The 15828-nt window shown below is 47.5% G+C and overlaps 1 protein-coding gene across 4 annotated transcripts in view; it reads left to right on the forward strand.

Moving 5' to 3' along the window:
• LOC122209604 (CREB binding protein) overlaps window positions 1–15828 on the forward strand; it is a 124640-nt gene that overhangs the window by 97300 nt on the left and 11512 nt on the right. For all 4 annotated transcript variants that reach the window (XM_042921610.1, XM_042921608.1, XM_042921609.1 and 1 more), the window contains 7 exons: window positions 107–225; window positions 1309–1548; window positions 2004–2092; window positions 7567–7647; window positions 9162–9218; window positions 12172–12249; window positions 12499–12566. In XM_042921610.1, the coding sequence (XP_042777544.1) occupies window positions 107–225; window positions 1309–1548; window positions 2004–2092; window positions 7567–7647; window positions 9162–9218; window positions 12172–12249; window positions 12499–12566 (732 nt within the window). The remainder of the gene's footprint in view (window positions 1–106; window positions 226–1308; window positions 1549–2003; window positions 2093–7566; window positions 7648–9161; window positions 9219–12171; window positions 12250–12498; window positions 12567–15828) is intronic.

Raw genomic sequence — 15828 nt, forward strand, 5'->3', positions numbered from 1 at the left:
TGGCTGGACCCTTAGAGAGGCAGACCGGGCTTCGATTCGGAATGTGGCGGGTGAGGCGTCTGCGTGCCTCGTGAATGGTGTCATCCCCTGGTTTTTCTACCCGCAGTCTTTAAGCCGGAAGAGTTACGCCAGGCTCTGATGCCAACCCTGGAAGCGCTGTACCGCCAGGACCCGGAGTCCTTGCCTTTCCGGCAGCCTGTGGACCCCCAGCTGCTAGGGATCCCGGTAAGTTCACGTAGTGACAGTGTAACCGTGCCAGCGTAGTTCCCGCGTGTCCATGTTTCACCTCAAAATTGGGTGGCACACCCTTGTTTGGAAGACTTTTCGCCTATAAAAAAACTTCTCTGTCGAATCAGTAGCACACCTTTCTTATACACCTTTAACTCACTGGGTGGGGTGTGTGTTTCCCCACCTATTCTGTCTGCCCCAGGGTCCGAGGTAGGGGAGCGCACCGGGGCACACCGCCTGCAAACACACGGCCCCGGAGCCTCACTTAGATTTGGGGCTGTGTGTGAGCCTTCGTCTCAAAGGCTGGTTTTAAAGAACTGGTCATCATCAGTTGGAAAACACCTGGGCCTCTCATTTTGGTATCTCTGGGTCGTCTCGCAAAGGCCATAGTGACCCAACAGATTTCTTTTAAGCAGTGTTACTATTTTTGTTTCTGTTTTTGTGTTTTTTGTCTTGGAATTTCATCTTGCTTGCCAGGACCAAGAGTAAATCTCTAGAAAAACATATTGTCTGATAAATGTGCTTACCATTTTAATTCCGTGGTTTAAAATCCTTCAAAATTTTTCGGGGCATCAGGGTGTGGCTCAGTCGGTTGAGCAACTCACTTCAGCTCAAGTCACCAGCTCACGGTTTGTGAGTTCGAACCCTGCATCCGGCTCTCTGCTGACAGCGGTGGAGCCTGCTCCTGCTGTGGATCCTCTGCCCTGTTCTCTCTCTGCCCCTCCCCCGCCCATACTGTCTCAAAAATAAATAAACCTTTTTTAAAAATAAATTGTAAAAACCAAGGAGGTTTCTATTCACATCTTTTACCCATTCTTTTATTAAATAATTTGTTAATATTATTTTTCTCTTTGCCTTTGAAATAATTTTGTCACACCTGACAAAACTAATTACGGTTTTAGATAATTCAACCAGAGGAAGGTCAGAGGTTATTTTCTTCTCATTTCCCATTTGTTGCTATTAGAAATGGAAGTTGTTCTGGTACTTCCTGTTTCTGTTTTGTTTAAGATAAAGCTGCTATGCAAGGCTGGCATTTAGTATTGGGGGGATCCACTAGACTGAGACTTTTTTGTCTTTAAGGATTATTTTGACATTGTGAAGAACCCTATGGACCTTTCCACCATCAAGCGGAAGCTGGACACGGGGCAGTACCAAGAACCCTGGCAGTATGTGGATGACGTCTGGCTCATGTTCAACAACGCCTGGCTCTATAACCGGAAGACGTCCCGGGTCTATAAGTTCTGCAGCAAACTTGCTGAGGTCTTTGAGCAGGAAATTGACCCCGTCATGCAGTCCCTTGGATATTGTTGTGGGCGCAAGGTACAGTTTAGACTTTTTTTGGAAAGTGAACTTTGCTGGTTAAATTAGCCAGAGCAGGTATTAAGATAACATGATAGACTCCACATTGTATCCCAGCTGTGTTCTGGGAAGGACCCGGATGGAGTCTGGGCATTTGTAAAACCAATCGATTGCCTGAAGCCGTGTAATGGGTGATCAAAGCTAGAGTTGCTTATTGGGGAGGACCTTGGGTTATGCCTTTCTGGCTGCTCCTCTGTACCTTTATCAATGTGTAACAAATGTCTTTTGACGTTGATTCTGTCACATGGAATCCAAAAATGTCTTTATTAAACAGCTATGCAAATTGTTAGAAAACTATACCATGTACCAATAGGAATATCTTACTAGCTGAATCTGACAGCTCTTCTTAGTGAACTGGAGCATTGTAGGACAGTCACTGGGATACGTTTTTAGTATTTTCTCCTTTGTTTTTGCAGTATGAGTTTTCCCCACAGACTTTGTGCTGCTACGGGAAGCAGCTGTGTACAATTCCTCGCGACGCTGCCTACTACAGCTATCAGAACAGGTGAGCACCGAGCCAGCGTCCTGGCTTATAGGCACAGGACGAAGGTCTCAGGGCGAGCAGGTCCGTCTGAGTATAGCCTGGGTTATTTCTTTTCTGGAGTTCTAATGAAATGGGCCACTCTCCGTGCTGCTTAGTCACTCAGGCCCATGATCTCTTAATTTGAAAGCATGCTCTTCCACGGTAGCAAATAAGCTCCTGCTTGCTGCACTACTTGAGTCAGGAAGGTTAGTTCTTAAGCTGTGGTCTTTCCAAACTGTAACCACCGAAGAGTCTGGAGTCCAGAGTAACTCTAATACCGGTTGACATACCTTTTTGAAGATCTTAAGTGGAAACGTTGTATTTTATTATTTCACGTGTAAATATTTGCCTACATAATTTGGGCCGGACAGTCTGATGGAAAGACTTACATTGATGATATTTCATTAAAAAAATAATAAAAGGAAAAGTAAATAAAAATGAATAAAAGCTTTAGACCTAAACTTTTTTTTAAATTAATAACACAACACTGAATGAGATCTTGCATTCTTGTTGAGTTCTCCCCATCATAGGATGGCCATTTCAGGGTTTTGTGAGTGGTAGTTATCCTGGAGAAATATTTGCCATTCTCTTAAAATGTGGGGATGGCTAAATGGGTTTTCTGTCTTACGTAAAAGAGAATGAAAATTGTATTTTTTTTTGTTGTTAATTTGCCACACGCAAATACAACCTCCATAGTTTTGGGGCCATTTTGAAAATTGAACTTGTCTGTGTCTCCTGTTTCAGGCAGCCACATGTTGCCGTAGCACGAGGGCATCCTCCCTGGGGGCACAGGTTGTAAATCTTGGTCACATTCAGTTACCTTGCCTCCATTTGAGGAATAGGCGACCAAATTTCTGTGGCCAAGGTTCAGCTCTGTGCTTGTTCCTCGTCTGTAGGCTCACGTATTAAATGTCAGTATTAGGGTGTGATGTTCTGATGATTTGATCTTGTCTGCTTCTAGTAATTGCATATGTTCCTATATTTCGAAGTAGAGGGCTTTTTGTTGTTTGTTCAGAGGTACACGCGCAGGCCTCAATAATATTTAGTTTGGAAATTATCTTTGATGATTTTAAAATACTTCCAATTTTTAAAAATATCTAATCATATTTATAATTAGTAAATCCCTTCAAAATTCTACTTTAAAACAAAAGCAAAAACTATTGACATAAACATGTCTCAAAAGAAAGATTGCTAAGCCTTGCCCAGCCTGCTTGTTCGGGCACCGTTCAGTTAGAGTGAGGTGCTGGAGTGTGGCCTGTACCCCATCCTTAACGTTAAAAATACGTTAACATCAGGAATTTAGTTTCTGTCCTAGCTTCCCTTTCTATCGGTGGGAGACAGTTTGAAATAATACCATAGTTCCTTCTTGATGGAATCTCTCCTGTACTGACAAGTGCTCTTGTGGGAGTTCTGGCCCTTTCAGCTACAGTTCTAGCCCCCTGACCTTTAGCGTGCCCCATAACGTATGAAGTTTTACCTTCTTGTTCATAATACGAGCACAGTAACACCTTCCCTAACAACCTCGGTTGTCAGTCTCCGTGAAACAATGAACAGGAATTCACTTTGGAAACTTATGTGCCAAGCAAAATAAAGTTGGGAAATTTAAAGAGAACAGATTTCAGTTACCTGTTTCCAGAAAAATGCCCCTGCTGCTGAGTGCCCAACGTGGTTTGGGTCTAGAAGGAAGAACAGACAGCAGGTTGCTTGCTTCCATTTCTAAAATTTGGGGGCCTTTTCATTGTTGTTTCACTGTTCCTGTGTCCTTCGGGACCCTGCCTTTACTGATTTGCTCATTTGAGAGCAATTAATTTCAGTAGAATTGATAGGATCAAGGCACACTTCTCTCTGGCAGGAGGTTACTCGGGGAGCACAGCCATGGGGTTGTTTGGGAAGATCTGAAATGTCCAGGTTTATTTTTGTGTAGAATTTCATCTTTACCGAACAAAAGTGTTTTTCTTACGAGTAGAGACAGAAATAAAGTTCTGGCCTAAAGCGTAGGCATCCCGTTCCTTCACTGAATCTCGCAAGGCCTGCTTCCTAGGACACTGTGCTTGCAGAGACTAACGTGCTGTAATGCTAAGAAAGCAGTGGCCTCACTCCACGATGAACATCTTAACTGCTTAAGTTTTTATTTGCATCTCTGACTACTTGTGAACACCGTGGTGTTCTCACAAATAATTGTTTTGGCACTCCTTGTCCTAAACTGGGCACCTCGAGCAATAGGATGTCCTACAGACCATTTGAACAAGTGAAACTAATATAAACTAGCACGTAAACCCGTCTTCACTTGTTTCCATGCTTTGAATATTTGAAACTCATGTTGGGAAAACTTGTGTATAAATTTTTCAGATACTGTCTTTAGATATCCCAGTTATTTTTGTATACTATTATGGTACTTAAAACAATCTGCATTTGAAAATTTACTCCATACATTAAATTACCCTTACAGATAAACTACGCAATCATATTGTGCTAATTTTAGGAACCCACATGCACATCGTTGTTGGATTACGTGAAGTATTTCTCCTTTGCAGTTGCATGTTCATCTGGTTGCTTTCTTCACACAAGGCAGAGTGTCAACGAGGCTCTTAAGATTGAAAAGTGACTTTCTGAACCATTCTGTATTTTTAGGGGGAATAAAGTTTGGACTAGGTAATAAAGGGGGGACAGTCTGGCCTTCCAGTGTGTCCCCCAGCGATTGCCAGGGCAGTTTCAGCAGACTTGACCAGTGGGTGGCTGTGCCCCTTCTCCAGACTGTTGCCGCCTCTCAGGACCCTTCTCAAACCCAGCACGTTCAATTCTCCAATGTCTCCACTTGCTTTGGGACACACACTGTTTCTGTGCCTCCCAGTTTCCATCCCGGAGGTGCTTTGAAGATCCGGGTTAGTTGCCCGTGGAGGGTGTAGGCTTCCAGCGTCACTGGGGTCTGCCATTAAGGCATCAGGGCTTTGCCCCGGGCTAGTTTCCTCCGCCGGAGAGTGATGGGCTGATGGTTCTTGTTTCCTGGATGTCGCTGGGCTTGATGTCCTGCTTGAATAAGGGCTAAGAGTCTGTCCAGGATCTCAAAGCCGTTTTGCCTCACGTGTAATTATTGTGGCGATTTCACTTCCAGACGAGTTCACCTTTTCGCTAGCCGGCGGTGGCTGTATGCTTGATCATAAAATGAATTGGAACACTCAATTCCAAGTTTTATTTCTATTTATTTTTATTTTTTTAAATGTTTTTATTTATTTTTGAGACAGAGAGAGACAGAGCATGAGCAGGGGAGGGGCAGAGAGAGAGGGAGACACAGAATCTGAAGCAGCCTCCAGGCTCTGAGCTGTCAGCACAGAGCCTGACACGGGACTCGAGCTCATGGAGTGTGAGATCATGACCTCAGCTGAAGTCAGACGCTCAACCGACTGAGCCACCCAGGCGCCCCTACAAGTTTTATTTTTAAAAGAGAAATAGTTCGTGTTGAGGGGGATATCTTTTTTGCATATTGTTCTGTTTGCCCCTGAATTGGTTTATGGTTTCTGCACTTTAATTGCCAGTGACGATCACGCCCTCCTGCACATGGAAATCCTGTTTACCACATGATTTAAGGCTCTGTGAGAACATTTCCAAAATAGTGAATAGCCAGCATCTTGTTATAGTTGATTCAGAAAACAAAACAAAACAAAACAAAACAAAAACATAGATGTAGATATTTTTAAACAGCAACATTTATCTTTTTGTTCTTGGTCAGTTTTTACTCTTGGCAGAATTCATTGATTGGATCATCACAAGTAAACTAAACTGGTCCCGGGAAGAAACTTTCATTAATCCAGTTCCTCCCCACAGTGAGTCTGTCATGCCCTCATCGACAGACGGAAAGATCGGACCATTTTGAGATGCTGCGCTCTGAAGTTTTGTGCTTTTAATTGACTCTGTGTGTTTAGTCGGTGAAGTCCAGCAGACAGAATGCTTAGTGTGTGTAATTAAGACTAGAATTAGAACTCGCTGGGGACTGATGTGAGCAGGAATGGAGACAGACGGCCGGGTGGGGGCCTGCGCCTCCGTCCTTGAAGGCGTGTGTGCGCGTGCGCGTGCGTGAGTGACCCTGCGAGCTGCCGCGTCCCCTGCGCGTGTCCGTGCGGTGTGGCGCTCCGAGTCTCGTCACAGTGTCTTTAACACTAATCCTCTTGGCATCTTGTAGACGTAGTTTTGAGCACTAAAACCGCATTTTGTTGTGCTGCTGCCACTACCTTCTACTCATCCTTTTCGCTTGTGAATTCACCTCCATTCGGCTTGTTTATTTTTACAGTATTCTTGTGTGCTCATCTTGTTTGATGCAGCGTCAGCCTGCACTTCTGTTGATTTCTCATTCGTCTCCTTTCCAAACATTTAAGAGCTTTTATTTTAATTGTTCTTCTTGGATAGCTTGAGCCCAGGCTTGTATTATCTTACAAGACATTGGGGTGATGGATAATTTCTCAAATGCAGATTGTGCTATAAAGATCAACTTTCCAAATTTGCTTAACTTGGATTGTCACCAAGTCAGAGCAGTCAATCACTGAGGATCTCAGATTGGTGAATGATTGGTCCCAGTACCAAACAGTTTAAACCAAAGCTTCAGAACTGAATTTTCAAAGTCTTTGAGATTGATTGTTCATGGATTTACATATATTGTATTGTTTATACAATATATCACAGTTTTTTTTCTCTGTACATTCGTACTGATAAATGGCTGGAAAGTCTTTGACCCCGACTGCATTTCTGTTAAATGTTTGTCCAGAATATGGATTTGGTTTCATTCGTATTGTAACTCATTTAATGAAGTGATTAACCTGAGAAAAATAACAGGAAAAAAATTAAAACCGGTTCTGCGTGCCCAACATTTTCATACCTTTAAAAGATCTGGCTTAATACCGGAAATAAAATCTGTGAATTGCTGTCAAGCATAAATTTTCCGTTTTGAAAAATAATTGCTTTTTTAAGACCTTTGTCAGACTGTTTTGTTCGAAGTAAAACTTCTCCATCGCAAACCCTGGAGTCATATTTGATTTTCTCTGAAGTAATAACAAAATTCGAACTCCTAAATTGAGGCTCCTTGCAATTCTAGTATTAACAACTCCTTGAAAACGTTTGCATCTCGGAGCTGGCCCGAGCCCAGCCGTTGTTAGTGATGATGGCCTGTGATGTGTGCAGTGAGACCGAATGCTAATCAAGCTTTGCCTTGGCTTTCTGCTCTGTGTTGTCTCGGTGTTTGCGTCTTACCTTCATGTCTGTGCTATTTGTTCCCTCCCCTGTTCTCTAATCCTGCCCTTCCCCACCTGCCCCTGTTCCTTCCATTGTCCTCACTGACCCATCAATCAACCAACAACGCCCCCCCTTCGTCGTGGTGATCTGCCCTGCTCTGATTGGTGGCTTCGTTGCTTGGGTGGCTGTGTGTTATGATGGACCAGTTCACCCAAGTATGGCCTTCTTGCTGACAGGTATCATTTCTGTGAGAAGTGTTTCACAGAGATCCAGGGGGAGAATGTTACCCTGGGTGACGACCCTTCACAACCCCAGACGTAAGTACTATGCTGTCATTTTTCTCGGGGTTGACTCGTAATTGTTTTGTCCCTCTTGTCCGCGATTAAAAGGGAAGCACCTCTGCCATTTTGACTTCCGGGTGGTGTGTTTTTTCATATTCGCCACGCCCACGTTCCTGCGTCAGAATGTAGCTCTTCAGCTAGACACGGCTGCCACCTCCACATTCTTCCCTCCTCACGAGACACCCGTAGCCTCCGCGGCAGCGGACTGGTCTCCGTTGACCTCCCGGTGTCTCTTCCTTTAAAACTCCTGCTTTTTCCTGGTGGTGGTCCTCCTCCCTTTGGGGAAATCGTAAATTTTCACTTAGACCTAAGGAACCAGTTCCCTTTTGACAGAACTGGCAGTGACGAAAAACGAATCTTGTGTACGTACCCCGTCTTTAGCATTCTTTCGATCTTCTGCTGAACTCTCTGTCCTCTAAGCTGCAGAGCCTGTGACGGAAGGCGGTGAGGCCCCGGAGGGTAAACTGCCTCCTTGCGGCTGGAGGTGTGGCACTTGCTCCAGCGTGCACAGGCCTGAGTTGGTCCATTCATTCCTGCACTGAGTTCACCTTTTCCTCCCCAAAGCTTATCCCCTGATGGAGTTCACCTCTGAGCGGTCACATAGAACGTGGCCAGAAGAGGCGAACCCACCAGTTGGATGGTCAACTCGTGCACGTGCTTGAGATACCGAAAGCCTGCCGGCCACCGGGTCTGCCGAGGGCTGCCAGCATCTTGTGGTTCTCTCTTTTCTCCTGACTCTGTCATGACTCCTGCCCTGCTAGTGTGACTGTCCACCACCGGTGGGAAGGCTTCTCGCCCGAGCAGTGGCCACGGACTCTGCACGTCAGCTTTACTTTATCCAGACACAGAACAAATCGTGGCCACTAGTGAGACGTACAAACTGACGGGACAGACCTTCTCTGTATTCAGTTTTTTTTTAACGTCCCTTGTAATTCTAACTCTTTGGTCCAATTTCGTGATTAATAATTGGCTTATATAACTCTGTGAATCAGAAATAATTCGCATATACACTGATCATAACAAAAGGACCGTATAGAAACCAAATACTCAGTTCTTTAAAAATAAGTCAAATATCCCCAAGTAGATGCTGATCTTGTGTCATCTAATTCAGTTACCATCACAAGAGTTGATCATGCCAATTATCAGTCAGATCCAGGAGTCATTCACCGTACAGATTGAATTGACAGTTTGTAGTTTTGGGTCTCGACACGATTTTGGCATCATATTTTGACTAGTCTTAATTAAATCATATAATAAGTCCTGGTGATAGTTGGGAGGAAATATCCAAGGCAGACAGAGAAAAACATATGATAGTACTTTCTGTGGAAATAAGTTTTATACTTGAGATTACAGCTGACCGTTATTTACTTTTTATTTGAAAAAGTAGTTATAAAATAATATCCCACAGACCCTGTAGTTCATGCTCAAGAAATACATTTAGTTAATTAACAGTTTTCTTTCTTCCTTTTTTTTTTTTTTTTTTAAACAAGGACAATTTCAAAGGATCAGTTTGAAAAGAAGAAAAATGATACCTTAGATCCTGAACCGTGAGTAGATAAGCGATCTCTTTCTGACTTTTGGATTTTAAGCTTCAGATGGGGAAAATCCCTCCTTGTGACGGGCCTGCAGGAGAAGGCCCCTTTGGAATGTTGGGAGTGGGTTGCCCTGGGTGGGATTCTCTGTGTGAAGTTATTTCAGATACGCATTCTTTTTACCTCAAACAAAATACGTATGTCTCTGCAGCATCCTGTCCATTTCCTGAATTTTAACAGCAATGACCTTAGATGGATGCTTTGGTTCTCTCAGAACCTTTCTGCTAACTCCGTCATCATGGTTATTGAGAGGCCGTTCAGTGTGACTCTTTAGAGACTAAAGATACGAATATTTGCTGGGGTAGCGCTAACACCTTTTAAAGGGAAATTTCAGAAGGGAAACTTTTTAGAAACGACTGTTTAAAAACGAGTAACAGGAGGCCTGGCGTATGTTCTTGCCACTTGGGTGTATTTCCAAAGGCCATTGTCAAATCCTCTTGTTGTCTCCACTGGTCAGTGAGGATGCTTCTTTTGCAAAGTTTGCTTTGCGATAACCCCTAAAGAGGCTTCAGAGTTCCTTCCATGTGGCATTGTCTCCAGGTCCCTAAAGCCAAGTGCTCAGAGCACCCCAGCGTGTGGAGGTGCCCATCGTGTTCTGTTGCTTCAGTGAGCACAGGCTCCAACACCATGGGATGTTTGGGAGCCGAGAGATAGGTCCTCCTTCCCTTGGTCCCAACGCCCCAGCTCGGGGGGGGGGGGGGGGGGGGGCGCGTCAAATGCTGCAGTGGAAGATGCAGACTTTGCACCAGGGGCTCATTTTGAAGGGCTTTCCTGTTGGGAGCTCACCCGGGCTTTCCCAGCAGCAGTGCCCAGGCAGTAGGGGAGGGCACGGCAGCTACTCGAGCTCCAGTCTCAGCATAGCGCCTGGTGCGTGAGGAGGCTGTGCCCAGTATTTTTCATCACCAGTGGATCGTCTGTCCTGATGTTCCGTGTCCGTTGTTCCCATTATGTGAACGTCCCCTGCACTGGGTGAAGGGCCACTTACACTGTTCTTTGACATACGGATCTCCCCTGTGTGCCCTGGAGGTTTTGAAGGACTTCATTGGTTTCTGCTGTGGAAAGATCATCCTGGATCTGTGAGGTGGATTCACCAGGCCAGGAAATGACTTTGCTTTCCAGTAGGAAGCTAGTTAAGAGACTCAGAGCAACAGCTCAGGCAGGAAGTAGAAGCTTGACCTAAATAAAGGAGCACCTCTTGGTAGGAGAAGCCACCCTGTGCAGGTGAGGAAGGGGACCATCTAGGTGGCCGCTGAGATGCTTGTGCATGAACAGGAAACATGGGAACGGCAGCCAGCCACGTGGTTAATAATGGTTCGTGGGGAGAGGGTGAAATTGAAAATTGATAGAATAAGGTCTAGAACATAGTTTTGTTGTTGTTTATTTTGAGAGAGAAAGAGCACAGGTAGGAGAGGGGCAGAGAGAGGATCCCAAGCAGGCTCCGCTCTGAGAGCGGTGACCCCGACACGGGGCTCAAACCCACAAACCGTGAGATCATGGCCTGAGCCGAACGGAAGAGCTGGACACTTAACTGACTGAGCCACCCAGCCACCCCTAGCACATACTTTTTTTCTTTTTTTTTTTTTTTTTTTGATAGTCCTCTTCTGTCACATAGGAAAACATTGAGAGTGGAGTATCTTTGGAGGGGGCACAGAAACAGGGAACTGTTCCCTGGTGACCCTTTAAATTCCTAACACAGTATGAGCCCCACTGCTGAGGTTTCAGAGAAGGAGCTGGTTGGGGGCAAGGCAGCACTAGAGGCAAAGAGCAAGGTCCAGACGGAGCAGCCATGGGAGGCGGGGGGTGGTGGTGGCGGTCGCCACAGCACAGGATGCTACAGAGTGCTGGCAGGCCATGAACTAGGCACTCGTGCTGCTGTTGTACACAGTTTTGCACATGTGTGTCATTTCCCCGTCCCGACCAAATAGGAACAGAGAGGCAGAGTTAGACTGGATCCGTGGCTGAAGGCTTGCTCAGCAGGGGCAGAGGAGAGATGGGGGCCCAGGACTCAAGGCAGTGTCGAGAGTGTACGTCAGGTTACCAGGCTCAGCACCAAGGCTGATAGGAAGAGCTGGAACTTAGCAGAGTTGGAGGAGGTGTGGTGCCTTCTAGTCCTCAGCATTCCTCCAGACGTAAGGTGTGGTGGTGGTTAAGCAGGTGGCTGAGGAAACAGGTTTGCGCATCCACGCGTGTTGGCAACTAAGATTCCCAGCTGAGGTGACAGCCAGGTGAGTCGCAGTGGGGGCTGGGTGAGTAGCACCTCACCCCTGCTGTCCAGTGCTGACTCGAACAAAGGCCGTTGCTTGCCGGTCAGCTTAGCGCTTCCCACCTTTGTGATCGACTCGGAGCAGATGCTTCCTGTGCCTCGGCTTAAGAGCAAGTGTTTCTAACGTGCAAGTGTTGTTCTCGGTTATTTGAGTCCGTTTACACATGTGCGGGCACTGGTCTTGGAAATGCGTAGTAACATCAGAAATACTGGCCTGTAAAATGCACCTCTTTCGTAGCAATTTTTGAAAGTGAAGTTTCATTTCTGATTGCAAAGGAGATTGGGAGAAGCGAGGCATAGGCATTTGTACAGGGAAGTGGAGGAGCCCAGCTTTCTCACAGAAAATATCGTGCCTGTGCATTTTTAAAAGACGGCTGAATCAGAGATGCCTGGCTGGCTCATTCGGTGCAGTGCGTGACTCTTGATCTTGGAGTCGTGCGTTCAAGCCCCATGTTGGGCGTAGGGAAAGAATAAAGTAAAATACAGCTGAAGCAATCAGCAGAGGCATTCATGAGTGCCACAGACACTGGAAGTGATCAGAGGACAAGGTGTGAACGCGGTACACAAGCTTCTGCCGATGGCTCCCTTGGACAGCTCCCTTGTATGTTTCCATGTGCATTACAGCACACTCTCTTTGTCTTCCAGTTTTGTCGATTGCAAGGAGTGTGGCCGGAAGATGCATCAGATTTGTGTTCTGCACTATGACATCATTTGGCCTTCGGGGTGAGTAATTTCCTGGTGATTTCCTGTGATGTTGGGAAAAGCCTTTGCGCGGAGTGGAGGGAGGGGCCTGCAGTGAAGCCGACAGCAGCTCCTGTTCAGTTTGTGTCCTCAGCGTCTGCCTGCTGGGACTGTGGGCTCAAAGCAGTCTGCCCCTTCACTTGTGAATGATGCTGCCAGCAAAGCACTTAAGTCGCATGTCTTGGTGGCGAGACTATTTTATGCAGTCTGATCACACCCGTTCTTTTACAGCTTCGTGTGCGACAACTGCCTGAAGAAAACCGGCAGAACTCGGAAAGAAAACAAGTTCAGTGCGAAGAGTAAGTTGTGGAAAGGTTTTTTGTTCCCCCATCTGTGCGTGAGGTGCTTGTTCCCGCTCCCTGGTCTTCCTTCAGCCCTTCTCAGTACGTGGCTGTGGGGTCCATTTGTCCGGGGGTCTGTGCCAAGTTCACTTTCTAGCACCGCTAAATGGAATCATTGGGCCTGATCTTCGCCCGAAAACCAGATTTACGGTCCGTTCGTGCTCTACGTGAAAATTTAGAAAGCTCTGAGAGAAAATGTGTCAGCAGATCCTTTTCAGGTAGCTCAGAAATCTGACCCCCGCCAACACACACATAGACACCCCACTCTGGCATCCTGTTGTGACCAGCACGCTCAGCCCTGGGCCGCACAGGACAGTTGCATGGCCCTCTCTGCTGAGACTGGCAGAGCCTGGTCTGCCTGAGGACTGGTTATGCGTTTCACTGCTGTGTTTAGGGGGCAGCTGGTGTCCTTCCACAGTAGAGAGCAGCCCGTTGCGACTTGAAGTTTAAGTCTTCATGGGTAGTCTTGACTCTTTTGGAGATAGCCTCCTTTTCCATCGTGATCTTTGTCAACCCGGTTCTCGAGGGCTGGGAGCCCCTTGCGCAGCGTGTCGTTCCCGAACTGTCCTTTGCCGAGTTCACAGCAACCCCGAGTAAAAAAGCCACCTGCAGCAGCGCCTTGACAGCCCACTTGCCCGGTGCTCCCCAGCAGGGCAGGCGGCTAGCACACTGCTCGAGGCATCCCCAGTGAGAGCCAGGGCCTCTGAGGGGCAGGGAGCAGGAGAGAGATGAGGTGGAGAGAGGGATCCCTTGCCGGGGGGTGGGGGGGAAGCAGGCCAGGAGGAAGCCACTTCAGGGGCTTCCCAACTCAGTGATAGCAGGTAAAGACTGTTGTTACCAAAATGCACAATTATCCTATAACTTAACCTCGCTCTTGTAAAACCTATTGAAATGCCGATAAACTCCCAAACTGTTGTAATGCTTTTCTTTAGCTCAGGGTTTCTCAGCTGAGCCACCATTGACATTCAGGGCCCCGATGACTCTTTGTTATGGGGGCTGTCCTATGCTCTGTAGGAATTTAGGAGCATCTCTGGTTGCTACCCACTAAATGCCAGTAACACTACTCCCGCCCCCCTGAGTGGTGGCCATCAGAAATGGCCTTCAGAAATGCCACATGTTCCCCCGGGGCTGGGGGCACAGTTGTCCTCAGGTGAGAACCCCTGCTTTAGAGGGTCTGTTCTGAGTGAGATCGCTCAAGCAGTCAGCAGCCTAGAAACACCTTGCTGGACCAGAGCCTCATGACCAAAGCACAGTTGCCAGGAGAGCTGGGCCTGGGTAGGAGAGCAGTTGCGGCTGGTGGCGGAGGGGGACAGAAAAGCCCAAGAGCAGGCCTACGAGGTGAGCCTTAGCGTCAGAGACACATAACACTGACTGACTGACAGAAGAGGACCTCGGAAGTCTGGCCACCCCTACACCCCTTGGCGCAGACGTGTGAGCACAGCCTTTGCGAGGGTCTGTAGGCTGCAAAGGACAGGCTGCCGCGTGTGCAGTTGTGCCAGCCCTGTACTGCCGTCGAGTCAGCGACTATCCCCCGGGCCCCTCCCTGCCTGGGACCGCGCACACAGCCCAGCCAGGTAGAGGGAGAAAGGACCACTGGAGACGCCCCCGAGCCAGAGCCCCTGTGCTGGGTTGTGAGAGGCCTCCCTGGAGATGGGGCGACCCTGACGTCAGAAAGCAGACGCCAAAGGATTTGAGCCCGTAAAGGGACAGAAAAGTCCCCGTCACGTGGTTTGGGTGAAAATGCACATTGAAAGCCTGGGGGAAAGGGAAACTACGATCCAGGACGTTGGTTTCTAGACTCTGCATTGACAGTGTTACCTCTGTATCCCCCAAAGTTGTCTGCACGTATGTGTGACGACGTGTGTGCGGCAGGCCCCGCAGCATAAGGCGGGCCCCCGGGAAGGGAAAACGAGCCGGAAACTGGGAAGCATAGCGGAACGAGGCAGAACTGTGCATGACACACAGGGAGGGCGTGGCGCTCCCCGAAATCGTTCCTGCGGGGACCGCCTCTGCATGAGCAGCCCCTCTTCTGCCCAGGGGACCCCTGTGTTCACTGGGGCCCTTCGGAGGGCGCCTCTCCGTCTTCCCGGCGCTCGTTTATTACAAGGTGGTCCTGTGTTGTCTCATTTGAAACTTTTTTTTTAGTACAGGTCATTCAGGTGATTTGAAGGAAAAAGTAAAGACCTAACTTTGAAGGTTTATTCTTCCGTTTGCTATTTGAAAATCATAGTGTGAGGTCCTGTTTTCACAAGGGAAGGGCAGACGCTGGACCGTGGCAGGTGGCCCTTCGTAGCTGTGTCCTGCCTTTTAGGATTGGAAAGCACCTTGTAAGGGGACGGGCCGTGCTCAGCAGCAGCACAGGGGCATAAACACGAGAGTCCCCCCCCCCCCGCCCCCCCCCCCCCGCCACTCACAGAGTAATGAGGCAGCTGTGCACGCCGTGTGTCTTCGCCAGAGTGTGGGATAGATCATAAATCCGCTCTCCCCTCATTGGTGGAACTTGTCAAGTTCTTCGTTTTCTGTGGGGTTTTTATTTTCTGGTCATGGTAGTTTTTTCATTTTAAATCACTTTTATGGAGGTACAACTTACATACAAGAAAAACTCCACCATTGCTGTGTTTATTGCACAAAAATGGAATTTAGAAAGTCCATCTAAATTTTCCAGATACTTCTTAACCTCCCTTAGTAAGGAATCTTATAAAATCCCAGATAGCTTTTTAAAAATATTTCTTATTATGTAGTAAGTATTTTAAAAATCAATGAATACAAAGAAGAAAATTACCAGCGTTAACCTTCTGTAGCTTTTTCTTCTAGTCTTTTCCCCTTGTGCAAAGAGTTTTTCTGCTGTGCCCAGTGTTCCTGTCACAGTGGCCATGCCTGGGGCGTCCCCGGGAGAGAGAGGGTGTGGAGGGGGTCTAGGGCTGATGTAGGTAGTGATGCTCTGTGGGCTCCCATCTGGTACGCGTTCCAAAGGCTGTATGAGGCTGCATGCGGGACTCCCTCGAGCTGGGCAGGAAGGGGAGAGGTATGCCCTGCCCTTCAGGGAAGGCAGAGTTCGTGCAGAGTGTGGATTCTGGCCATGGGCAGACATGTGGGGGCACTCTCACCAGGGCCTGGGCACGGGAGGCAGGAGGTGGGCTCAGTGGGGCCCCTGTGTGTGCTCCCTCTGCTTTGCCCCACAGCCTTTAGTCTGCCTTTGTGGCTCTTCCGCCCTAGTGTC

Source organism: Panthera leo, chromosome E3 (assembly GCF_018350215.1).
Source record: "Panthera leo isolate Ple1 chromosome E3, P.leo_Ple1_pat1.1, whole genome shotgun sequence".
Taxonomy (NCBI): Eukaryota; Metazoa; Chordata; class Mammalia; order Carnivora; family Felidae; genus Panthera; species Panthera leo.